Genomic DNA, 26,687 nt, shown 5'->3' on the forward strand with positions numbered 1-26,687 from the left:
CGGCGGGGAAGCGGGGCGGCGCCCGGGGGAGGCGCCCGTTCCCGCACCGGCCCTGCGCCGTCGCCACGGCAACGCGCCGCCCAGGGCGGGGTGAGGTGGGGGGAGAGGGGCTCCGCTATCGATTGAGGCTGCCTGGAGGGGGCGGCGGCCCGGCTCCCGTTATTGCCACGGGCGCCCCTGCTGCCCCCGCCCGTCCGCCCGCCGCCGCCGCCATGTGGAGAGCGGCCGCCGCCGCCGCCTGGGCCCCGGTGCGGGCCCTGTGCCGCGCCCCGCCGCCGCCGCGGCGGCGGCTTGTCAGCGTGGCCGTGTCACCCGCCGCCGGTTTGGCGGACGAGAGGGTGGAGACGCGGGTGGCGGGGCTGGGCCCGGGGCAGCCGGTGACCCTGCGGGCGGTGGCGGCAGATGAGCGCGGTTGCCTCTTCCAGTCGTGCGCGCATTACCGGGCGGACAGCCGCGGCGAGCTGCACCTGGGCACGGACGCCTCGCACGGCGGGGACTACACCGGCGTGGAGCCCATGGGGCTCTTCTGGAGCCTCGCCCCTGCCGGCATGGAGAGGCCCTACCAGCGGCTCGTTCCCCGCAGCACCGGCACCCCGATGAAGGTGGAGATGTTGGTCCACCACGGTCACAGCCTGCCCGGCGCCATCCCCGGGCCGGTGGTGGCCAAGGCCGAGGTGGAGAGGTGGTTCACGGCGCCCGGCGTGCGGAGGATCCGGCTGAAGGAGGGAGGCGTGAGGGGCTCCCTCTTCTTGCCGCCGGGTGAGTGCCCGGCGCAGACCCTCGCCCTGCGGCCGCCGGGACCCCCGGCTTCCCCGTCCAGAGCAAGGAAAGTCTCTTCTAAAAGAAAAACATACCAAGGACATCAGCAGGCAAATCCATGTTCCATAATAGATCTCTGAACACCGCCCTGCAGACAGGTGGCCAAGGTTATTTTTCCTTGAAATCTTACAGATTTACCTTGAAATCACAGTCCCAAAGGCCTGTCAGGACATGGCCCCACTTGTGCGTGGCCACACTTCCCAGTCCTTATCGCAGGGCAGGCGCAGGCAGGTAGCTCTGTGAGACAGGCAGAAGCTGGGTGAGGGTAGTGGTTGTTGCTGTGCTCAGCCTGCAATATTTTGTGTGGTTAATGTTTGCTCTGGACTACGCGAATCTGTAACGTTCAGGAGAGCTGACAAGCTTTGTCGTGTGAGCCTGTGCTAAATCTCCCAAGGATTTTTACCCTGAGCAGGATCAAATCGAAAAGATGTTTTTCTTCATACAGGTTTTTCCACCTCGGTTACACCAGAGCCAAAGCTAAGTTAATAGTTGAGTTACTGTGGCATAAGGGCAAAATAGTTTTCTGAGCAAGTTCTTCCTGTTCTGCTTGTGGGGTGCTTGTGCTTTATGAGGTGTGATATTCTGATGAACTACTAGCGTTGTTGGAAAATGAAACATTACACCAATTATGGTGTTTGCATGCTTGAGCCGTGATTTAAACTTCTTGTATTTCCCTGAGTGTTGTGGTGCTAGAACTGCCCTCCATATCACCTCTAATTTGTACCGACTTGGTTCAGCAAATCCTGTAAGTACCACTACATTTATTAGGGGTTTAAGTATTTTCAGTGAATGATTTCCAAGCCAATTATCTTTTTATCCATTTAGATGCGGATCCAAATTCCACTGAAGAAAAAATAAGAGAGGTTGAACTTTGGATCACATGTTTAGTCAGCGTTCTGGGTTTTCCATCACTGAGATCTGGTTGTTTTGATACACCCTGCGTAGAGGATGAGCTAGATTTCTGCTGAGTTTAGTGGGAATCCAGAAATCTGCAAGATGGAAATGCATTTTTCCCTTTAGAAAATCTGGCATTGTAAATAGTATGGAAAACTCTGGAATCAGTGCTTAAATGATACTGACATCCTTTTTGATGGAGGATCCAGCTACAGCATTACTACCATGCGTTTCTTTGCTCCAGGGATTGAAAAATGTTAATATTATTAAGCTAGGAATCTTAAACATGAACCGTTCTTAGTAGAAGTGAGATGACATGAGTGGGCTTATGCTGTAATTTTGATAGGAAAGATTTCTCCATTCAGGCAGAAGAGTTACAGGTGTGGGGTTCTTTTGTTTGTTTTCAAGCAGAGCAAAGTTGTCCGGCCCATTTTATCCTGCTAAACAGAAACTGTATACTTGGGTATGAGTAGGCACTCAGGAAGGCAGTCCAGGATCCTTGTGTAAGTTAAAGATTGTCCTCATGAGAGGAACACGTTCACGCTTGACTGTGTTCTGATCGCATGTTCCTGCTCGAAACCTTTCCTGGTAGGGATAAGGAATGAATGAATGAATGCTTTTTTTCTAGCCATCTAGGTTGACTGTTGTTAACTCAAGGTTATTGTGGATCATGGCATTATGATAAATTTATCCAGACATATTTTGTCTCAAGTAGAATATTGGACATCTATGAAAAATTTTAGAACTGAAAGAAAAAAGAACCCAAGAGATGTTTCGGTCCTTTTCTGACTTCCTAATGCTTTAAGGTAGGAAGCTTCCACCATCTAGCATGTCTTGCCCAAAACTTCCTTTTCTCAAGCATCTTGAAATGCTGGAGGTCTTTTCTTTTTTGCATGTAGGTAATGTCAGAAAGTTAACGCACTCTTGCCCGAGCAGGTACTTTTTCTGCCGACGTCGTTGTAGTGAGCTGGGTCCGAGTACGTCAGTGGTGACCTCTGGTGGCCAGGATTAAAAAAAGTAAAGAAATTGCCTGCCTGGGGTCTTTATAGTTCCAAGGGGTAGTATGCTTAGCCCTTTAAACCAAGGTCTGCTGGCATGGCGTACAGTAATATCACAACATGACCTTGGCTGTAAAAGTATGCTCGTTTAAAATTGTGGTTCTGTTTATTTCTGTAGTTTTGTGGGACTGATTGTATACATGTGTATGTATGCTTATCTATATATCAGCCACGCACACGTAACTGCACCCATATAGATCTCAGTTTGACCTTCTGTCTTTTCACATCTGCAGTAGCAGTTCTGCTGCCAGGTGTTACGGTGCTGATGTTGAGGTATAGACCTAGTAAGTCCAGTTGATTTCATCTAGCAATGGGTGTGTCTGCTTTACTCAGTGCACCTTATTCCAGAGTTTATGTAAGTTTTGTAGAATTTGCTTCCAGGGCTCAGTGCTCTTGCCTCATTAGTAATGAGCTTGCACTTTGCTAATTAAGGTATGACTTATTTGTGTGAAAGGGAAAATAGCTGATTTAGAGTATGATTGTTCTGAGGGTGGAAGGTTAAGACTGTTGAAAAATACATTTAGAACAGTTTTTTTAAAAAAAAAAACAACAAAACAAACCACAACAACAACAACAAAAAAACCCAAGTTTAACTGTTCACATATTTTTACGGGAAGGTAAGGACCTATTCTTAGTTTGAAATAGCTAAAGTGGGATACAGCCCTGGTTCTCTAATCTCTGCTGTGCAAATGGTAGAGTATTAATAGAAAATGTCTTAAGCCTTCTATATTTTGTTGTTCACTCTTCACCAGATAGTTTTTAGTGTCCCGTTTGATAACTTGTCTTCTGTACCTCTTTTTTAATATAGGGGATGGCCCCTTTCCAGGAGTGATTGACATGTACGGTGATGAAGGAGGCTTGATTGAATTTAGATCCAGTCTCCTGGCTGCCCGTGGTTTTGCTGCTCTTTCTTTGCCATATTTTGACTTTGAAGACCTGCCTAAGGTCATGAAAGAATTCAAACTCGAGTACTTTGAGGAAGCAGCTAGATTCCTACGGCGTCACCCGAAGGTGAGTGTAATGAGAGTCCTCCTAGGACAAGGGAGGTTTTGGCAGTCATGCCCAAGTGGTGGTGGTGAATATTTTGGAGTATCGGTTTCTCCTGGGCAGGTTTCGGCCCGATAACAGAAAAAGGGTAGGTTCTGCATAGGCGGCTATGTATATGACTGCAGAGAGTGAATTTCTTCCAGGACAACCTGTCTGGTAAATAGACTCTTGCTGGAAACTAGAAGATTCCTGAACATTGGAACAGTGAAATGCTGGAATATCCTCCAAACAGGAGCAGTGGTAATAAAGATGGGATTTTTTTAAAAAACAAAAGCAATTAGTTTAAGAGAGGACGATACAAAACTGTTCAATCGTCAGCAAAGGAATGGATTTGACGACTTGGGATGTAGCCTTAAGTTTTACTTTCCAGGCCAGAAAAGGGCAAGACTAAATACTACTTATCTAATCCTTCAAATGTCATTTGTGAGGCTACCTTGTTTGCCTGAGACATACATAGCAACAGACTGTGCTTGAATTTCCTGCTACCTGTTTTGGGGAAAAGACAAAATATTTGCATTAAAATACACAGTAGGGACTAGGTGAGGTCCAAGTGATGGTACTTCTTGTGCCTGTCTGTGTTATTTTGTGGGGCTTGTTGTCTCTGAAAAATAAGACACTAAACAGAGGGAGGAGCCTCGGTCGAGGCTGTAGCTTTCCAACAGGTCACATCAATAATTAACCTAACCTTTTTTTCTTTTAATAACACAACTCCAAAGGCATTTAATGGCTAATCCTATTATAATGCGTACTTTTTTATTCCTTTCTTCCTCCCTTCCCCACCCCCTATTTTATATGAAGGTGAAGGGACCAGGAGTTGGAGTGATTGGGACTGGGAAAGGGGCAGAATTAGCACTCTCCATGATCACCTTCCTGCCAGAAATAGTGGCTGCTGTCTGTATCTCCGGCTGTAGTTCAAACACAGTTGCAGACCTCCATTATGGTGAGATGACTCTGCCTGGGCTGCGTTTTGATATGAATAAGGTCAGTGTTTCTGACGCTGGTATATTTGACACTTTTGAAGCTCTGGATGACCCAACAAATCCTGCTAATTCTCCTTGCATGATCCCCATTGAAAAAGCAGAAGGTCACTTTCTCATAGTGGTAGGGGAAGATGATCGTATGTGGAAGAGCTCCTTATATGCTGAGCTGGCAATCGGGCGTCTACGCCAGCATGGGAAAGAAAACTTTGAACTCTTAAGTTATCCAGGAGCAGGTCACCGAATTGATCCTCCTTCTACTCCGTTTTGTCAGGTTGCTATGGATCGTGTTCTGGGGGTGCCTGTTATGGGGGGTGGAGAGAGCAAAGCACATGCCCATGCACAGGAACACTCCTGGGGAAAGATTCAGGAGTTTTTGCACCTGCATTTGGGATGAACACTTAGGCACCTGCAAGCTGTTGCAGAACTGCAGAGGACTGAGCTTGAGCCACCAAAATGACTGGTGAGTTGGAGGGACTGACTGAGAAAAGCTTTGAAATAAGAAATAACCAAATGATTACTTAGCTACAAGTATAAATCTGAAAAGAAAGGGATTTAATTTGGACTAGCCTAAGTTATTTTAACTAGGTACACAGAGGAGAAGTGAAACAATGATAAGTAGGCTGCATTGTAGTACAAATTTGACAGCCTAAATTGGTCATGATATCAAGAAACAAGTGTCTGAAGAGAGTAGTAGGTACTTGCTTGCGATATTTACAACTCAAAGAATTTAACAGCCAGCCAGCACCCTCAGCAATGACAGACTGGATCGCACCTGGGGAATGATGTCAATCCACAGATGATAAACTTTGACATCAAAATGATGAATGATTCTGGCTTTGGGTCTTCAGTTACCATAGCCCAGAACTCTGTTTTACTGCCATATACACTTTGGAAGTGTTCTCTACTCGCATGAAGCTGGGAATATCTATTTGTAATGAGGCTCCTATACCTTGACCTTAGGTAGTGGTCTTCTGGTGACACAGTCTCTTTCTTTCCAACAAAAACTACCTGTAGAGTAGGAGAACGAAGAGTACTTCTCCTGTCATCCAGGGAGAATGGCAGCACTAGCACTGTCTTATATTAGGGATGTAACCATCTGTTCCTATAATGTCTTGGATTGGCATTTGACACTCAGGGTATTCAAATCCTGTCGGATGGGTTAAAGCATGGTTAAATGCAGTTATGCTATGTGCAAGTCTTACTTCTCTTTGTTGCTTGTTTTAAACTAATAACATGTGCTATTAAGCTAGGGATCAGTTACTTGTGGAACTCTTTAGTAATGATGTCAACAGATGCTGACAGCTGTTCTTGGGGAGGAAGCAGAGTTGAGAGACAGAAAACCTAGCCAGTAGAAGATTAAGACTGACTGCAAAAAGCTGTCACCTTATGGCAAGGATTAACTTAGAATCATAATACTTAAACAAAAAAACCCAACACAAACCCAAACCCAACAACCCCCCAATCTCCCCGCCCAGCCCTGCCCTCCCACCCCCCCCACCCCCCCCCCCCCAAAAAAAAAAACCAACCCGAAACCCAAAACAACCACCAAACAACCAATCCCAAATCTAGGATATCTTTTTCCATGACTGCCTGAGATCTGGGGGGACGGGGGAGGAGGGGGTGTCATCCTAATGAATTTTTGGCTAGTGCCTTATTTTTCCCCATCATTCAGGTAGAAGGAAACAACTTCTTCTCAAACGAGTTGATCTCTTGAGGGTCTGTGCTGGAATGGTGCCGGTGCTGCAGGCCTGTTTAACAAGGGCCTCTCTCAATACAATTTCTCCTTCCAAGGTCATTCTGTCAGACCAGTTTGAGAGTTGCTCAGGAAGATACAAAGCCTCCATTTATGGTACTCCGTTTTGCTTTGCTCTCAGGGATCTTTTCTCTCCGGTTAACTGTCATTGTGCTGCTGCTCAGGTCTCATCAGCTTTCTGTAACACTTATTACTCCTTATCATTTGATAGAAGTCACACGTTCTCCACACGCCACCACTGCCAATTTAACAATTTATCCATCCGCTCCTTACAAGAGAAGCTCCATCTGCTCACTCCACAGAAAATATCTTCACACCTAGTCTCTCTAGACTCCCTCACTGGCTGAAGAGGCCTTTGCAGAGTTGTATCTGGTGCTTGAACCTTCACTAAAACTGGCAGCCCCAGGAGTCCAAGACCACAATGATGCGCACACTGGTGTCACCCATGCTTAGGTCTCTGCCTTTCTTCCAAAATCACTCCAAGTTGCAACCATAAAGGAAAGGGTTGCCTGAAGGTTTCCGTTTGTTCTGTCTGCCTTGTTGCGTGCCTCTTTGGTGGTCGGAGCTGTGTAATTTTGGTCTAGCAGCGCCTTCCCTAACCCTGCTTTGTTACCCTCCCAGTACTGATGGCTGTTTCCCCACGCTGCGGTCCTACCTCAGCATATCCATTGCCATGCAAGATCGCAAGCTGGAGGTTCAGGAAGTAAATTATAAATTGTAAATAAAACAAAAACCGGGTAGCTTGAAAGTCCTCAGATTTCATTTCTAAAGGACAAGCCTTTAAAATAATTGAGTGGTAGATGTGGTCAGATATATGCAATTTGAAAGAGAAGTAAAACAATTCCTCTATTAAAAAGCAAGCCTGTGTAAGAACCTAACACTACATTTTTGTTTCTGAATAGTTCAGTTGTGTGGAAAGCTGAATGATATTTTATAAACAAAGAAAGGAGGAAAAATAAAAATAATATAGTTTTACTGTGAAGATTCTTTTGTGAACAGGTCAGGGTATTCCTGGACAAAATAATTCACAGGAGGATCTGTAGAAAACCAGCTAACTTTTGCACTACTATTTTGTATATTTACAATGCCACTTGGAGACCAAATATGCACGGCAGACACTATGCAGATAATGCAGCTGTTTCCCGAAGTACACATTAAACAGAGTGCCTGACTACAGCCTTAGTTAAAGCCGCATTATTTATCCTGGTAGCAGAGCTCCCGTAGCATTTCATTGCGACTGTCACTGGGGTGGCTGGATTATCCTCACTAGCTAAACATGGGGGTGTTCAGGCCTGAAGCGCAGGTAACCCCAGGGTTCCAGCATTGCCCTGGGAGAGCCGTATGGCTGTGCTGAGGTCTGGCAGAGCTCCAGCTGGAGCAGCCACCCAAGCCTGGGCAGCTCCGGCAGCACCAGTGCAGCTTCCTTTGAGCAGGGTGAGCAGGTTTGAGGAGCAGCAGTACTGGAGGTACCTCCACGAGTCCAGCTGCCGGTGAAGCACCTCAGCACACAGTGCTGGCTCTTTGTTTGCCAATTGTTTTATCAGCGGTTTCAATAAAAGGTGCCTGATGATGCTCGTGGGGCACGGGGCTGGTGTGTTTTACTGTTACGGTTAGAGCCAAGAGGAGGGTGCGAGGGTGTGGAGTGGGTGCAGCAGTTTTCCCGCTGTCAGGCAGGGCCTGGCGGGAGAACCACCGTTACGTCCCACAATGCGTCACGGACCGCCCCTGACGTGGCTTCCGGGACGGGGCTGTCTCCGCGGCGGCGCATCTCTATGATCGCCGGGTGCTGTCGCGTCCGTGCTCGCCCCCACCCCGACGTGTCGGCGGCGGCGCGGCGCATGCGCGGGAGGCGGCTGTGCCATAGCAACCGGAGCGTTAACGGTAGCAACGGCCATGGTGGGTCCCCTCAGGGCCGGGGCAGGCCCGCGGGCGCCGGGCGGGGAGACCGGGGGACGCAATGGCCGCGGTCTGCTCCGGGACGGGGAATGGGCGGGGGGTGTGTGAGCGGCGTCCCTTCAGGGCTGCCCCCGAGCAGCCCCCCGGGACCCGGCGGCGGCGACTGTGGGGAGGACGCGATGGCCGGGGCCTGCGCCGGGACGGGGATGGGGCAGGGGTTTGGGGTGGGCAGAAGGCAGCCCGGTGCTGGGAGCCTTGGCCCAGGCAGGGGGGCCGCGGCCTGTTGCTCAGCCTTGGAAACGGGGCGTTCAGGGACAGGTCGAAGTAGCGGGGGGTCGGGGATGCCGTCCTGCACAAACCCGAGTTAATGCTGGGGCTTAGGGCAGCGGTGTCTGCGGTTACTGCAGCCGTTAGCCTGGCGTCTGCTGTTGTGCGATTCTGATCTGCTCTATTTAACATATAAAGGTTTGCAAATGAAGGCAAAGTGTCGCTGTTTTACTTTTTTCTTGGGGGGTCTGAATTTTGTGAACACACTGTGTCCAACAGCCATGTTTGGGGCAGGGGTGAAATTTTCTTTCAATACAACTTCTATATGTACAGGGATAGGTTGGGTTTTGTCCCCCTTAAGGTATAATGTTTCTTGTTCCTGCCTGGTGACTCTTCAGGGGGACAATTTCAGCTATTGATCATTTGACATTTTGAATATTTTAAGTAATATGGCTTTCTTTAGTCTAAACACCTGTAGGAAATTGTTCAATATGCCAGTAGAGGAACTCTGAAAATAGCCTTCTCAGAGGAATGTTTCCCTGAAGTACCCTCCCTTGGCAGAAGATACTATGGTTTATCCACAGAAACTTCAAGTGCACTTCAAAGAAGAAAATAAAATCCCCGATACACATTCTTTTGATAATCCGCCATGCTGATTTTCATATTTCCACCAGATTGGGTATTACAACAGGAGAAACAAGTCAGCAGAGGTCAGGGAAAAAGCTGTTCCTTGTGGAACAGCTTCACATGGATTACTAGCTTTAAAGTCCTATCCAGCTGTAGGTGTGAACTTGAAACAGAAGTAGGCACTGGTCATATAAATCTGTTTCTATCTTCAACATGAATGACTGAGTCACTTACCCAAATACTGTAACAATTGACTACCATAATTATGTAAAATGCAATGAAGTTGCGGTCCAAAAAACTTGATTAACTGGAAGCTGGTTGTTTTTGCTGGCACACTGGTAGCTGTTAATTGGGTTTCATGAGGCTGTTGGTGTGGGAGCTAGGGATGTGATCTTCTAAACAGAAGGTTGCTTAGGTGTTTATCTGCAGCAGATGCTGAGGAGATACTGCTGTGGCACAAGTTTGCCAGGTCATCTACAGTGGCCCTAGAGTAGCTGTCACACGGTGTAGACAGGATTAAAATGAATGTCTGTCAGTGGGCAGAAGCAGCTGGAACATCTGAGGATGCTCAGTGATATATGTCTAAGTGAAGGTGTATATTGATATTTGGGATGCATGCTTAGGCTTCTTGGTATTGCTGCATCTTAGACTGTTGCTGCGTGTTCTGTGACTGTAACCATGCTTTTACATGCAGCTGCCTCAACTGTTGTCTGTCGCCGTTGGGTCCAGAGTTTCCAGGGGTCTAAAGTAAAGTATCCAACACTAAAGTTCTGTGACCGAGGTGATTGCCTGTCAGATTTGGGGTGGAAGTTAGCTTGTTGGTTTTAACTTTTACAGTTGGGGTTTTTTTGATATCTGATTACCTGAAATGTTGCTTCTATCCACATGTGGAAGTGCTACTCTGAAGAGCAATAGAGATGCCCAAACTAGAGTCCTTTTGTTTTTGTAGGAAGGAGGCTGTTGATCAGTTTCTGTGGAAGATTGGTCTCTGGAACTTTTTTAATCTGAAACACGTCTTGGAATATGTTTAATGTTTAGCCTCTATCAGAGTTTCTGTATATACTGCTGTTTTGGATATCATCACGCGGTTTTGATAAGACTCTGATGTGAGGCAGAAAAGTTGGAGTTAGTGACAACGGAAAGTTGGTCAGTGGGTCAGTCCTTAAAAAACCTTGTACAGCAGATCTCAGATTTCTCCTAACTGAATAATATATGTTTTCACATCTCATGATGTGACTCAACATAAAATGATTGGAGAAAAACAAATACAAACAATCTGGATTGTGCTTGATTTTTGGCAAGATGTACCTTATTTTCCTCAGTGAATCTTAAGAGGCTGTATCATTCTGTCTACTCACAGACATGCTTTCAGACAGGAAGTTGCTAATGCACGATAATAGAAAGTGGCGGGGGGGGGTTAAGAGCATTAGGCAACATTTTTCAGTGCAGTAACTTCTTATGTCTTTGAAATTAATTGAATTTCACCATCAAAGCTAACAGGCAGAGTCCCAGACCTGTGTTCCACATGGGGCAGAGAGTAAGGTCAGGAAGACTACATCCTCGCGTGAAGTCATAGAATCATAGAATTGTTAAGGTTGGAAAAGACCCTTAAGATCATCGAGTCCAACTGCTAACCTATCACTGCTAAGTCCACCACTAAACCATATCCTCAAGCACCACGTCTACCCTTCTTTTAAATACCTCCAGGGATGGAGACTCCACCACCTCCCTGGGCAGCCTGTTCCAATGTTTGACAGCCCTTTCGCTGAAGAAGTTTTTCCTAATATCCAACCTAAACTTCCCCTGGTGCAGCTTGAGGCCATTTCCTCTCATCCTATCACTTGTTACTAGGGAGAAGAGACCAACCCCCACCTCACTACAGCCTCCTTTCAGGTAGTTGTAGAGAGCGATAAGGTCTCCCCTCAGCCTTCTCTTCTCCAGACTAAACAACCCCAGCTCCCTCAGCTGCCCCTCACAAGGCTTGTTCTCCAGACCCTTCACCGACTTCGTTGCCCTTCTCTGGACACGCTCCAGCACCTCAATGTCCTTCTTGTAGCGAGGGGCCCAAAACTGCACACAGTACTCGAGGCGCGGCCTCACCAGTGCCGAGTACAGGGGCAGGATCACCTCCCTGCTCCTGCTGGCCACGCTATTCCTGATACAAGCCAGGATGCCATTGGCCTTCTTGGCTGCCTGAGCACACTGCTGGCTCATGTTCAGATTGATTGCTTCTGAAAATGCTACCAAATACCCCGGGAAATAAAATTACAGGACACTGAGGGGTTCCAGCTTCTTTGACTCAGCTGGAAGAAGACAATACAGCAAAGTGGTAGAAGTGGGTAGACAAGCAGGACAGGGAGAGGAGATAGGGTTGCAGTGAACAATCCAACTAAAAATTTGCAATGAATATTCATTTAAATTTGTTTCATTTTTAGGCAAAAGCAACAACTATCAAAGAAGCTCTAGCGAAATGGGTAAGTACCAGAACAGTATCTAGCTGCTTTGTAGTACTCTGTGACATGGGTTTTGACTGTATTCAGCTACATTTATTTTTCAAACTTATTGTAAGAAATGTGTTTGCTTGAAATACCTGCTATGAGGAGTTTCACAAAGTAAAAAGTTTATTAGTGAAGTATAATACATTCTGTTGGCCTTTCTGTGCGTTGTTGTTAAATTGATATGGCTGGTAAAATGAGTCTGTTTTGATTTCCTGTCTCGTTCTGAATATGCATTGATAGAAGGCCTGAGGCTACAAAGAGGTGTAAAGATGGAGATGTCTTATGTTTTAATTACGCTCTGTTCATTTTACCTGAGTGTAGTCCTTCCCACAGAATAAACAAGGATGAAATTCTGACTGTACTGAAGTCAGCAGAACTTTGACTATTGTCTTTTAACGCATGGTCCCTCATATTGTGCAAAGCTTAACTCAGAATGAATTTCTTGCTAAAGTACTGTGGTAGAGACTGTCATTTGGGGCAGTGACTGACCTGGTCTTGGAGTCTTCTAGAAAGTTGTTTGTTGGCAAGGATGCAGATGTAATTTCAAATGATGGTGTAGGATGCTCTGTGGTCAGGTTCATAGTCCTGTAAAATGAGTGAGAATCTTTCCCCAGTCTCAGTGGATTTTAGATTAGGGCATGCACTCTCCCGCTAATTCTGGCCAGCTGCTAGAGCCAGGGTTTATAAATGTTTTGGTCCCTAGAAGATCTGGATGTGAGGCAATGTGGGCAGGTACGGTTGAAAGCCAGAAGGTCTGTACCTCGGAGTACAAATGACAGTACAGACTACAGTGCACAAGGGGCTAGTCTGTAATTGAAGACTACTTCCTTTTTTAATTTTATCACTGTTTAGTACCTTCAGTCTTTCAGGTTTTTTTTCCCTTATGTTGGTATACCCCACAAACTTCACTCCTGCTCTCCTAATAAGAATGAGAATGCAACAACTTGCAGACATTAGCATTACCAGAGGTAATACATTATATATTACCTCTCTATATAGTATCTTATGTATATACACTATATAATAGAGGTAGTACAGATAAAACATCAGCACACTAGAGGTGTGAACTGAGTATTAAAAAATTTTGCATTTTCTCCTTCACTTTTTCTGCCCTCCAAAACCTCAACTACATGTTTCCTATTAAAGATTTATTTTCCATTTGCTTCTCAGTCACATGTCTCTAAGAGATAACAGACCTGTGTCAGTGACTTGCCATAAACGTTAGGCATGAAGTGCTGAATTTGCTTTTCTTTTCTTTTCACGTTATTGGGGGTGGGTCTAAATCATCCTTTTGCTACTTCTGATCTGGGTTCATGTGACTTGTAAAATTGGATCTGGTGTCGTGTTGCGTTCCGGATGTTTTTCTTCCCTTTGACATAAGGGTTTACCTATGCCCTACAGTCAGTGTGGCATTAGTTAAATCAAAGCAGCTTCAGCTTAGCCAACACATAACCTATTTTTAAAAAAGTGTCTATTCTTCCTGTGGTTTCTCCATGCCTTATTGTGGTTGTTCAGCTGACCTTTCTTCCAGAAGTGCGTGGCAATTGGGATTAATTTTTTTCCTGCAAGTGCTCACTGCTGGCCACAGTCCGTGCTGGAAGCTCTCTCCCTTTCATGTTTTTAAGGAAAAAATGTGGTTTTATTTGTTGGTATAAACCAATACATTATAAACTGCGTAAAAATGCAAATAGATACAGTGCTGCTCTTGGAAAAGAAAACGGAAGTTTCACATTTATATAGTGACTTAGTTTGAACTCACCGTATTCTAGGAAAACATCTGACATGCTTATTTGCTAAATCAGTAATTATGAGTAAAAATATTATCATGCTGAATTTGGACAGAATCTGGAATATAAATAAATGCACAAGGCAAAGTGCTAATTTTTAATTAAATTAAGATGCCTCAAGTATTTTGGGTATATAAGAGAGAAAATAATGTTATCAAAACCTGATTTTGTGCTGTGGGATTCTTAAAGACTTCTGGGATGCGATTAATTTCATTACAAAGTAGCCATACAAACCAGGCCAGACTTCAACTATCACACTTCTCAGTAGCTGCCTAAACATGGGAGACAAAACAAGAGCCCTTGTTTTGAAAGCACTGAGTAGATTTTTCCTATGTTAATGGACTTCTGGTCCTCCCACTGAACACTGAGTGAATTGACGAAATGCCTGCTTTGTGCTGTTGGGGAGGCAGCTGTCAAAACTGCTCGTCCTACCTAAACAGATAATTGTTCCAAGTGTTTAGTCAATAATTGCCATTACTTCAGAATTTTAAAAGACTTAATAGACTGTCTTTTTTGATAAACCCAAATGCTGAAGTTATGACCATCTTTCTAAAGCTCTGAACTTTATAAAGTTTTAATCTAGAAAATTATCAACCTAGATTGTGAATAGGAATTTTGTCTTTTGCTGTGTTTTCTGAAGTGTGAAATCTTCCCCCATTCTTTTTTGATGGCTAATTAGAATTTTTTTTTTTTTAAGATTCTTAACTCTGTGAATCTGTCAGGTTCTCCCCCAAAACGCACTCCCCTGTGCTTAGTTTGTGTTGTGAGTTAGGTGTGCTTTCTGCATTCTGAGTTTTCTGGGTGAAGTTGGAAGGAGATCTTTCTGTCAGAGGTCTCAAGAATCGGCTCTGCTAGAGATTGGCCCTAGTTAAGGCTCCTATATGTCAGTCTCCATGGAAGTAGCTTCATACCAAATTTTAAACCTCCATCTAGTCTCCGTTTCTTTACACGTAAGACCCCTTAATTAAATTGCTCAAGTGTAACACAACTTTTTTTAAAAGTATATGTAGTGTATAAGTTTTAGTATCTTGAAAATAGGCTAGCCTTCCCCTCTTTGTGCTACGCCAGCAGGAATCTTGATAAACAGTATTTAAAATGCAGTAATATCCTTTAGTAGCATATTGGAATTACTTCTATAGTAATTACTTTTATAGTAGTTTTTTAGTATAGTAATTGCTAGTAATTGCATGTAGCCGCAAGCCTCTTCTTCACCTTCTCATTTCTTTAGGAAGAGAAAAATGGCCAGAAGGCTTCAGAGGCAAAGGAGGTGAAACTGTACGGTCAGATTCCTCCTGTAGAGAAGATGGATGAATCTCTTTCCACACTTGTTAGCTGCGAGTAAGTTCAGTTAAAACTAAACTGGAAACCAAACATTCTCTTTGTTTTTTGTTAATTTTCCTATTTTCTGCTGTCCACTGTGCAAATATTTATTTACTATGTTTAAGTCTGGCCTTCAAAGCAGCAACTTTCTCTTTTTCTCAGCTAAGCTTCTCCTTCCATGCACAGTTCCACTCTTTAATTCTGAGATCCCCATTGCTTAACTGAGATGATGTTAGGGGAGATTCTGTATTGGTATTTATCCCCAGAAAGTTGGTATATAGTTTATTGGTATATAATTACAGGTGCGTGTTTGGTCTGTCAGCTAGCTGGCACATTTATGATCCATTCGAAAATTTATGGGAAAAAAAGAGGAGACTTAACCAGGACTTTCAGAAAGAAATTAAAGTCATTTCACAAATAAATGTCCATGCATTTGTTAATGCTAGGCATAAAAAAAGATAATCCAATATGTCATGTAAGTAATCCATGATACTTTCCGAGAAGCTAAATAAAGTTGCAGAAGTCTTGGTGGTTTGAGGATATTTTGAGTCTACTCTACACTACACAGCTAGTCAGTTTACCATCTAATGAGAGAAGAACAGACAATTATTTCTAATGCAATGGTGTTTGGATGTTGAACTCTTCTGATACAGTGATCCCTTGTATACTGTGAATTGATTATTCTTGCTTTTAAAGGAAACTATCACTGTCTACAAACTGCATTGAAAGAATCGCCAACTTGAACAGCCTAAGTAAGTGACAAGCCAGCAATCGATTATTTTTGTTTTCTAGTTGCTTGGATAGGACGTACACCATAATTTGTTATACGTGTCAGCTTTATACCTGTTCTTATCCTTTCTAATTCCTTCCTTTTGGAAAACTACAAGTGACTTCTAAAATCAGTCTTGCTAGAGAATGCATGTTTAGCAATAATGGTGTATTAAAGCACATATCTCTGTGCACTAGCCTTGGAAGTCGTCTCACTGTGCAAGTTTTAAAAAAATCCATTCAGAAAGCACCTTTGTAACTTCCAGTGGGCCTGAGTTGTGGTAGTCAAAACCTAATCAATTCTAGAGTGACTTAATGACCGATTTCCATGCTCAGGATGGAGATAGTCTGCAGTTCAACACCTCTGCAATTGTGGTATTGGTTGGAGTGAGGTTGGAGTGTTGTAGATCTGGATGGAAAAATGCCATTCTGCTTTGCAGAGGATTCAGATATACTTGGTTTGATGTTGTTCTTACTTGAAAGGGGTGTGCCATCCATCTAGAAGTGGAACTGAACTTTTATTTCATGGGCAGCTTTCTGACATCTTGGAACTCATTGGTTTACTGACTTTAGGACAGAAGTCTTAATGGTCTGTCCTCAAGACTTTGACTCAGTGGCATGAGGCTGGCAAAGAGCTGCAGGTTTTGGGCTGGAGCTTCCAGGCTTTTCTGTCCCCATCAAATTGCCAGGTGGACACACAAGGAACCTGGAATCCCATTCTCTCCAACTACACACCAATGGGGCTGTCAAGGAGCTTGATGAACTTATTTGTTTTCATAATATGCTCAGACTTCAACAAATTTGAAAATGCTAATCAGGGAAAAATATTCCAGTAGTCATTCTAAATAACTGTAGTGCAGTGTTTCAATCTGGGTAACTATCATGAGCAAAAAATAATTAGTTATACATACAAGTGAAACCAATGACGTTTTTTTAGTGGGATAAAACAGTAAAAGCATCTAAAGCATCTTGAATATTTATGTTAAGAAAATTAAGTCAAAACATCCAGTCTATACCAACTATTTGATCCTAAAGCCAGACAAACTAGAACTATGTGGCCTGTCTCTTAAAGGTACAGAATATGAGGAACTCACCATCCCTAATGGCCTCTGTGAGAGAAAGCAGTGCTTATAGCTATGAAAACCAAACCAGTAATTATTACATGTTTGGTTTTGCTTATTGCAGAGAGGAAGCTGAGAAATCTTTTAAAGCATCTATGCTCTTTTCAGGTGGAAAAGAGTAGTATTAATGTATACACCTGCTATTGTAGTTAGGTCAAATAGATCATTCTGTGTAAAAGGATCACACCCCTGTATCCGTACATGTGAGGAAGATGTTTTAGATGACAGCAACGAGCATTAGTTTTGTGTTTTAGAGAGTGTAAGTGTTCCATGAGGGAGATCTTTCTTCCTTTAAAATTCAGAGTATCTCAGAACAACAGTAATAAAAAACAGTAACAGCAGTTAGAAACAGTTTGAAGGCATGGCTTTTTAAGCAATCTGTCATTTTTGTATTTGTAAGTATCCTTTCGTTTCTCACAAATTTCAAAAGCTAGTGCAAACTTATAAATGTGAGTTCCAGAGAGAATAGCTGGCTAGACCAAAAGGCTATCTCCCAGTGCTGTCCCCTGTGGATGGAGATCCTTAGGGATAATCTGGAGAATATTAGCTGTAGTAGACTTTAGACTTACTGATTATAACTCTCTGTTTTTTGACCATGGTCATGTATTAAACTGTTGCGTTTTCAAGAATCCTTACTGTACCTCAACTTTTTAATGAAAACTAACCTTCCTGTTTTAGAATATTTGCCAGGTGTGGTTTTTTTCAGGTGTTGTTTCCTCCCTGCATTTCTTGAGACAGAACATACAACTGTCTATTCTTGAATCTTCATCCGTAGCAATCTTTAGCCACTACATGTGCTGTCTGTGGAGTATCTGTTGCTACTTGGCTGGAACCTTCATTGGTCTTGCCATTTATTATTGTACCATGTATTTTCAATCATTATGCATAGAAGAGCAAAACAAGATTGTTAAGTATTTCATCCTTAATGCAGTTAAGAAGTGTTGAAACATTAATGAAGTTAAAAGTTGAACCAGCTACATGCAGTTTGCTTATTTACACATGTGAGAAAGCTTCTGTGAAAAATGAAAACGAGTTATGCAAAAAGACTGCTATTTTGTGGTAGCTTTGAGTTACGCTAGTATCGCACTAAAGCCCAGCAAGAACGTCTCACTTGGAAGGGAGTTTTGTTTGGGTGCTAGACTAAGTTGAAATGTCTCTCATCAGACTTCTGTAAGGCAGCTTTATATGCTGTCTCTATTCTAGAAATCAAATCTGCTGCCTTAAAGTGAGATTGGAACAACTGTTGTCTGGAGAAGAAGGGGTATGAACTATGTAAGATCAAAACTAGCAAGTTAGGAGTTCAGGTGCAAGGTGAAATAATAAATTTTTTTCAGTATTTATCTGTACTGAGTTTCAACTCAGTAACGTACACACGAGCAGCATTTTAATCACAGGCACGCTTCTGAGCTGCCCACTGCATCCGTTACTGGTGATCTGTGTAGGTCAGGAGGTTCTGTTTCTCTTGTGCCGTTCTTTCTTAATACAGCCTGTTCAGAGTGCAGTTTGTTTCTAAGTAGAGTATGGCATTTTACCTGACTTACAACATCTTCTTTATTTAAACCCCCCCCATTTATTAACAAGAAACTTTCTTTTATCTGTTACAGAAAATTTGAGGATTCTATCTTTGGGAAGAAATAACATAAAGAACTTGAATGGATTGGTATGTGCTTCTTAGTATCAATTCTTCACTAACAAAATGGAGTTCTGTCTGGAATTTAGGGTAATTCCCCTATGTTCATAAAAGTCTTTGCCAAGTTTACGTTATTGCCTAACTATTTATTTTCTCCTTTCACTATGATCTGTTCACATTGCTTCTGAATTTTCAGGCAGTCTTTCCCTTTTGGTTTTGGGTTTTTTTTTTGTTTTGTTTTGTTTTTTTTGTTTACACACTCTTCATGTTTGGAGATTCTTCAGGGCTAATCTACTACATAAAAGGATTTGTAGAAAGAGGGATTTTTGTTGTCTTTGACAAAGACGAGTAGAACTTTTATTTGAAAACTGCTGTCCGTCTGTAAAGCCCTTTAAATTCCACTGGCTTTACATGAAAATAATTCCTACAGACTTTTTTGCATGAGGAATTGTCTACCTGAAGATACTTAGGCTATGCTTCCTTACTAAAAATATTGGCAGTCCTATGAACACATGCTTCATGAGAGTCTGTCGTTTCTATGTTAACTGGCACCCACAGCAATATGGCTTTAGGGGAGGAGATGACGGCCTACCAGGTACGGGGAAATTTCGTGAGGGGAAAATTGGATCAATTTTGCTACATTTGAATTAAGGGCAGAAAAACTTTTTTTCAATCAACTTTTAAAAATGAAAATGCTTTTCTTCCTCAAGAGATACTATATGTGTCTCCTGCAGAATGTTTCTCTTCAAAGCTATTCCCACCTTCAGAGATTATATATCTCTTAAGTGTGAAATGCAGAGTCAATGTGTAATGGCTGGTTTAAAAAAAACCTCTCTTTTGAGGGAATTATGAAAGCAACTTCTGGCCAACAGGTACAAATATACCTGCACCTGAAATGAGTCATTCCCTCATATTGTATAAAACGCCCTCTAGAGTAGTTGTTGAATGGCATTCACTTCACATATGCTTGCAGTGTACAAGCAGCCAAATTTGTCTTCTCTGCCTCTATGCTTTAAAAACAGCTATTCCTTGTCTTATTCTAATATTGTAATTTCTGTCCTCCTAGATATATTTCAGATCCTTTGCTCCTAATTCCCATGAGTATTTGTCATGTATAATTAGGGACCAGCTTAAAAGGAAATGAGGACGAATATACCTTAGTATTTTCTCACATGAGCTGACTTGTAGGGGGTGAAGCGAGACTCTGACGAATAAGGAAGATACACTTCTGCTGACCTGAGTAGTCCTGTCTTTTTCCAGGAGGCAGTTGCAGATACTTTAGAGGAGCTGTGGATCTCATACAACTTCATTGAGAAACTGAGGGGTATCCGTGTAATGAAGAAGCTGAAGGTTCTTTATATGTCGAATAATTTGGTGAAGGACTGGGGTAAGCCACGCCTCTCCGTTCTGTAACGTCTCCTGTAGTATGGAGAATGCATGAGTTAAGTCACCAGGTGGAAAATAGTTCTGTGTGTTGCAGGGCTTTAAGTCTTACTGATAAGCCTGCAGACATGTGCTGAATCCCTAAATATCCACTCATGTGAGAGAGTAAAACTAGTTAGTATATTGAATTTAACTTCCAAGCCCAACGGAGTTTGTGCTTTGAATCATCTTTCTCGGACTTCTTTTAAAATGCATACCTGTTCTTTAACCTGACACCAGTTCAAGCCCAAGCAGTCCCTGTCCTGTTGTACCCCACCCTATTGATGTTTGCACTGAGTTGGAAGGGAAGGTTTGGTGCAGATGTACTTTCCATGTGCCACAATCTGTTTGGTGTTTTCACCTTTGTGGTTGCAGCAGAGTTTGTGAGACTGGCAGAGCTGCCATTACTAGAGGATCTGGTGTTTGTAGGCAATCCACTACAAGAGAAATATGCCTCTGACCAGAAGAACAATTGGATTGAAGAAGCAACCAAACGGGTACCCAAGCTGAAAAAGCTGGACGGTGAGTTTGGGGCGTGAGGCAATTGGTGTGAGTTAACAGCTTAATATAAAGACAACCACAGGGAAATTAATCATAACCTCAGAAACGCATTTGTGTGCCCATGTTATATTCCTCCCTCCTCTCTGTGGAATTAGTCAGAAGTAGGCTAACTTTCAGCAGCTGAATTTTGCAGCCCTGGCTGCAGGATGTTCTGAAAGCATTTGATGGTTTTTGGAGTATTAAGCCCGACCGCTTGTGGCCCACAGCAGGCCTTTACTCTTGAAGTTATCCAGTCAGATAGTTCTAGCACGTAACTACTAATGAACTGAAACACACTGGTTTGAAGTTCTCTTGTGGAGTTCATTTGTTGACTTGCATAATCATATAGTTCAGTGTTTAGCATTAAATAAGAAGGCTTTCATCTGCCATGCTGAATTACAGTTTTCTGCAACAAAAGAGGGTGACATGGGGGAATGGGGACAGGGATATGTTCTGTTTTGCTCTGGTGCAGGGGCAAGTTATCAAAACTTGAAGCAAGTTTCCTAAATGCCTGAATATCCCCTTCTTGTCACCGCACTAAGCCTCAATTTATAAGCTGTCCTCTCTTTTTTTGGTCACTGATACGAAAATATATTAAAGCATGTTCTGATGACTGAAAGTGAGATAATTTTAAAATTGATTTTTAAAGATGTTAATTTCTGTTAATGGAGATGTTAGCTGTTCACTGTTATCTGCTGTTTAATAAAGCAGTGAAGAGGAGACACCAGTAACACTAATAAAGAGTTGGAGTAACAGCAGGGAAGGTACGAGCGTAGGGATGGCGACAAGAGGACATCATCCGCACAGGGAGCAATGGGTGGGAGATCAAAGCCAGATCAACTGCAGTAGTAGGAATTCTTGGGAAGTGGAAGCCTGGTGAGATGTGTGCTGCTGTGAAGGATGGCCTGCAGTAGTCCATTTGCTGTTGTAGTGGAAAGCATTTTGAGTGAAACAAAAAATGGAATAGGCTGAGTAGCTGTACAGGCAAAGAGTAACCTTGTAAGTGTAAGGTTAGACCCTTGGTTTCTTAAGCATTCCTGCAGCTGGGAGCAATGGACAGCTCTGAATTAGGCAGGTACATTTCCTGTGCAATGTAGAGAGGATGATATTTAAGAATGGAAACCACAAACACTAGAGCGTTGGGCACAAAAGAAGTTAGAAATGCTGTAACTGGCCGTAAGGTTCTTGCTGTTACACTGTCCCAGGATCCCGTTATGTTTATGTACTATATGTGAGAGGACTAATACAGGGACCTCAAAATTACTGAAATGGTTGAAGATCTTCTGGACAAAAATAAGCACTGAAAGCCTCTTTCAGCAGGTAGGTGTCTCCTTTCTGTTAGTTCCTGTGCCAGGAACCCTGCTCAGCAGTTAAGTCCCAAAGCACAACAGAAACCAGGCTCTGGCCTGTTTCCTACTTGTGAAAAAAGAAACACAGCACCCCAATCGTACAGTAAGCGAAGGGCTCTCTCCACAAAGCCTCACCGTAGTTCAAGTCTCTGCCTCAAGCGGAGCAAAGCATCAGTGTGACCCAGTTCCATTACCCACTGACAGCACAGCTGAATGAATGTGTACCTTCACTCCCTGCTGGTCTTGTATGAGTTCTGTAGGCAGGTGTTTGTGCTGGTTCAGCGTGCTGTGAGCGTACCTGTACTATTGGGTTTTGCTACTGTGGGGAAAATGGATAACGTGATAAATCTTTTGTGGGGCTATTAGCATTTCAGCTTATTTTAAATTAATGAACACATCATTGTGAGGTGGTGTGAACCCTGCAGACTGCCGCAACCTGAGGTGCCCTTGTTCAACATGGCAGTTAAAAATTGTTTGTGGGTTTGTTTTTTTTAAAGTACCCAGGCAGTGGGTACAGAGTATGACTCTACCATGCAATGCAGCTTCATTCCATGACATCCAAGTTATCCCTAAGAGATGTGACCATATTGCATCTTGGCTCCACATTAATGTAATTCTATTTTGTAGCATGGACATCTGGGTTAGTACAGGATACCTCCTTAGAGATACCTGGCTTGGTCATGTGTGTCGGGGAAATGGCAGCCGAAAGTGGAGGCCCAAGGAGAGAAGGGTGATGATGTGCTAGTCCTTTGTTAGTTGAACCGACATGGCGCATCTCCCAGTAACCAGGTTAGGCTGAGCTTTGCAGGTCCTGCTTTAGTACCTTTTTTATTCCTTGCACCCAAGAAGTTGGAAGAACGTCCAACAGAAGCTTTCATCAGTTGAAGGCTTGTCTAGTTAGGAGCAGTTCAGGTGTGTAGACGTTCACTTCAGTTAGAAGCAGTGGCAGGAAATAAAACTCTTCCCTCTTTCTGCCAGCCCAACTTTTTCCGATAGTCCAGATGAGCTTTCAGGTATATCAGCATTAATAATATCTTTCTCTCCGTAACCTATTATTTGTAAATCTTTGCAGCTGTTTTTTTTTTTTCCTCTTTTTTTTCTCATAGGTATCCTAGTTATTAAGCAAGAAGAAGAAGAAGAAGGAGCAAACTGATGGCACTTTCTTATTGGGTATTTATTTAAGTAACTCCAGCTAGCTCAGTGCATAGAACTTTTATATAAATGTTTTTGAAGAAAATCTTTGGGCAGTTTTTAAAAACCAGCTTCTCTCCACAGCCTGTCACCCAAAGAGTTGGTTACCAAAATTCGGGCACACCAATTTTGTCAAGCTTGTGACACCTTCTGCACAGAGCAGTGGAGCTGAGTTTATCTGCTCTTTGGCTAGCAAGAGAGCTTTACCTAAATTAATACATAGCTTTTTTTTAATCCCTGATTAGTGGTGCTTGTCATTCACTCCTGGGTGATAATAGAACCGTTTTAGGTCATTACGTACAGCTGGCCAACATTGTCATTGGAAACTGAAGCCAAAAGAACAATGGTGTGGTTTAGAGACAGGCTTTGTTGTGTTTAATTTTGTCATGGGAGTCCCTCAGTATTTTAAATATGTGCGTTTGCCTTTTCATTCCCTTACTGTTATGCCAGACAGGCCAGGTAGTCGTGGACCTATGCACAAAAAAGGTATTGGCCTGATGAGCGCTTGTTGCTGGCCTTAACTTTTGAACTGGGCTTCTCGCGTTGGAACTCAACTGCATTGCCGAGGCGGCCATGTGTAACTTATGTGTTTATTTATTTTAAAGAGGCAATGGGAATTCGTTGCATGTGTTCAGTGAGACTAAAATATTTGCTAGCTTTTTTTGTCTCTTACTAAGGAATTCTTTGATTGGAATATAGGGCCTATGAGCCTACAGCTGGTTCCTGGTTTTGGTTGTGTCACTGGTGGACATAATCCTTCTGAGCTCTGGAATTTTCCTGTATAACGAAGTAGGCCGCTACTAACAGAGAAACAAAGAGTGAACAAAAAACCTGGGTTTGAGGACAGAAAACTGGTTTTGCGGATACTAATTTTTTATGAAAGCACAGATGTAAGCAGTGAGAGAAAGTGGATGTGGTTAGTGGGGAAGGTGAGATGAGCTAGAAAGTGAGCATTGGGAAAGAAGTATTGAAGACATACTAAATGTGCTGTGTTGCAGGGTAACCAGTTTTAGTAAAACCCCCTTATATGGCAGGTAGCTATTTTTAATGAAAAACATTAAGCAATGATGAAGACGTACCTGATTGCACTGTTGGATGCCAATAGTGGGTTTGGGTTTTGGGTTTTTTTTTCCTCTTCAGACAACAGATCAAGTGACCTGAGTAGCTTTTTCTGCAGCTTAAGCATTCCAGCCCACATTGGCAATTGCTAATAAGGCTTGAGTTTGATTTCGATTCATTACTTAAAATAAGGTCAAGAGAGCAATGCCAAAAACCGTGGACATTTGTCACCTCACACAAACTATTTCCAGGCAGCTGCTCTCTCGACCAGAAAGCAGTCTCTTAGTTAACTAGCTCACTGCATTTATCTTACAGACAACTTCATATTTATTTGTATGTAATTTCTGTTGGACTTACCCTCCTAGCTTTATCAATTAGTAAAGGCACAGCTGACCAAGTAGCACAATGGGAGAGATGGCATATAGTCAACAGCCATTTCACCTTGGCACATTTACAACTAAGCCCTCCAGTTCACGTGCAGCTAACCGCTCGCTGCAAAGGGGATGCGCTTTGGCAGTGGCAGCACTCAGCTGCTGGCACGCTCCACCCCTGCTGACCCCGACTGCTGCGGGGGGCAACAGCGATGGGCTTGTGCCCTTGACGACTGTAATTAAAGCATGTTTAACGTGAGCCAGAGCTTCAGCAGGGCAAAACTTGACTTCTGAATACTACCAACAAAAAAGCACTGCTGGCGTCATCCCTGTGCTCGGAGGCACTTTCAGACTAGGCTCCGCAGTGGTCTTGTTGCAGCGCTGGGCCCCACAGCAAAGCGTTTGAACCTCTGCAGGGGGCTCTCTTAGCACAATGTCTACAGGTACAGTACATATGGGCAGGGTAGCACCTCGGGTGAAACGCGACAGGAGAGCGAGCAAGCAATGAGCATGCAGTCCCATGCCACGTAATCCTGCTGGCTGGTTATTTTTTTAATATCTAAATATGGTCTAAGTATGGGCATTTCTGAAGGTTGTGTTAGACACAGCAAATACTCCACTTTGGCTATTTTGGGACACTCAGAGCAGAATAGAAACTGAAGTGTCCTGACCAAGTGGTGAGGATTGGAATGAAACACAGCTCCATGGACAAGACACAAGGGATCAGAGCAGTTCCTGGCTCTTGTAAGTGACCAATACAGGCCAGAGGTGTGGGAATGGGTGCAAGAACTACTGCAGCTGGTGGTAGTGCTGTGCGTAGTATGTGGCCCACTGCCATCAGCTCCTTCCACAGATTAACAGCACAGTCTCCTCCTCTTTTTTGGGGGCTGTATTATAAATACCACCAAAAAAAGAAAAAGAATTTTTTGAAGGAACGGGGCATCCAGTCTCAGCACAATTGTAACAGCAGTAAGGAACAGACACCTGCCTTGCCTTTCACCCTTCATGCTGTGATAAATTATATAATTTAAAACCCTTCTGCTAAAAACACTACATCAATCTCAATGAAACAGTATATTTAGAAAAGAATAAACGGCTCTCACTTGTCAGGAGATGCTTCAGCTCAAACCTAGGCAAAAGGTTCAGCTTAATGTTGCTTTGCCTGATAATCGTGACTCTCAAGAAAAAACCAACATGCCCCCCCCCCCCAACTTACTCTCTTCCAAAATAAGTAAAGTTTTCCTAAATTTTAAAATTTGCACTTTAAAATGAGGCGCTGGATGTGGTGGAAGACACACAGGTGGTAGAATTGAAGCAGCAATTTGCCTGTCGATGGTGCTACACCACATCACGTGTAAGCTAAGAGGGAGGCTGGGCCTGTGCACCGCTGGGGTGCAGCGGGGCGAAAGGCTTGGCTTCCTGTGTGACTCTTCACTCCTCCCTGTCACGCCACATCCAATAAAGCAGTAAGCACATTAGTGTAGTCATGGATGAAAAGAGCACCCATGTAAAACTTGGAAGCCATGTGGAATTCTGCTTTCCCCAGAGAAATTATGGAGGATTAGCATCCACTTTATTCCTGAAATACCCTAGAATTAAATTAGTGATAGGAAATAGCTGGGGTTTTTTGACTTGCCTGGTTAGCACATTGACCTCTCTTCAAAGAGCTGATATATGCAGTGATTATAGTGAGAACTGCTGGGAAAATGTGAGAAGAGACCTGAGAACCAGCAGCTTACTCAGGTTACACTAGAAGTAGACTCATCTAGAACAATCTTCAAGCAAGAAAGCACTTTTAACATCCCCTTTGGCTACCTTTTGTATACAGTAATTTTGTAGCATGACCAAACTGTTAAATTTGCTGTGTTTAAATTATTTAGGCCTATGTTTATGAATGTTCTGCTGTGAAACTTGTTTAAAAATAATATAATGTTATTTTATACAAACGTCTTTGGCTGTTGTGTAATGAAATATGCAGCTTGCGGAGAGCGTGCAGCTGCTCAGGGAGCGATATATTTATAGGATGTAAATGCTGTTCCTTATTGCCTCTGGATTTTAGAATAGAAAATAATGTAGATTTTAAAAATGCTTAGATGTTATGATTTTTGTCATCTGATACATAAATATTTTTCAATCTTTTAAGACATTGGTTGTCAGACTTCGTTCTTAGGTCCTAAGAGAAAAGTCCACTACTGCTACATGGGCAAAAAAATCCAACTAAGTTACAGAATCCCAGGTTGGAAGGGACCTCAGGGATCATCTAGTCCAACCTTTCTAGGAAGAGCACAGC

At 43.2% G+C, this 26,687-nt stretch overlaps 1 protein-coding gene across 6 annotated transcripts; it reads left to right on the top strand.

Annotated features, from left to right (window-relative positions):
* The first annotated feature begins 73 nt into the window (after window positions 1-73).
* On the top strand, window positions 74-26,681 carry DNAL1 (dynein axonemal light chain 1). 6 transcript variants are annotated; one of them, XM_064462416.1, is made up of 11 exons: window positions 74-759; window positions 3,580-3,782; window positions 4,617-4,799; window positions 11,777-11,815; window positions 14,855-14,964; window positions 15,643-15,698; window positions 18,440-18,495; window positions 19,726-19,852; window positions 20,263-20,409; window positions 22,883-22,946; window positions 26,541-26,681. In XM_064462416.1, exons 1-10 carry the CDS (start codon window positions 213-215, stop codon window positions 22,927-22,929), a joined length of 1,515 nt encoding a protein of 504 aa, XP_064318486.1. In that variant the 5' UTR covers window positions 74-212; the 3' UTR covers window positions 22,930-22,946; window positions 26,541-26,681. The 6 variants fall into 6 exon arrangements, 5 of the variants coding, with proteins under 5 accessions (XP_064318486.1, XP_064318485.1, XP_064318484.1 ...); XM_064462415.1 differs by lacking the exon at window positions 26,541-26,681 and adding an exon at window positions 23,052-23,625; XR_010374710.1 differs by lacking the exon at window positions 26,541-26,681 and having other exon boundaries at window positions 20,263-21,747; window positions 22,883-23,625.
* The last annotated feature ends 6 nt before the right edge of the window (window positions 26,682-26,687 follow it).

The sequence above is a fragment of the Phalacrocorax carbo genome, chromosome 10, assembly GCF_963921805.1.
Source record: "Phalacrocorax carbo chromosome 10, bPhaCar2.1, whole genome shotgun sequence".
Taxonomy (NCBI): domain Eukaryota; kingdom Metazoa; phylum Chordata; class Aves; order Suliformes; family Phalacrocoracidae; genus Phalacrocorax; species Phalacrocorax carbo.

Excerpts from the sequence above, each read along its gene's own strand:
- DNAL1 (XM_064462416.1), top strand. The coding sequence starts at position 213 with ATGTGGAGAGCGGCCGCCGCCGCCGCCTGGGCCCCGGTGCGGGCCCTG. Across the intron at positions 11,816-14,854 it reads AAGAAGCTCTAGCGAAATGG|GAAGAGAAAAATGGCCAGAA; the intron begins GTAAGTACCAGA and ends TCATTTCTTTAG. Across the intron at positions 15,699-18,439 it reads CGCCAACTTGAACAGCCTAA|AAAATTTGAGGATTCTATCT; the intron begins GTAAGTGACAAG and ends TATCTGTTACAG.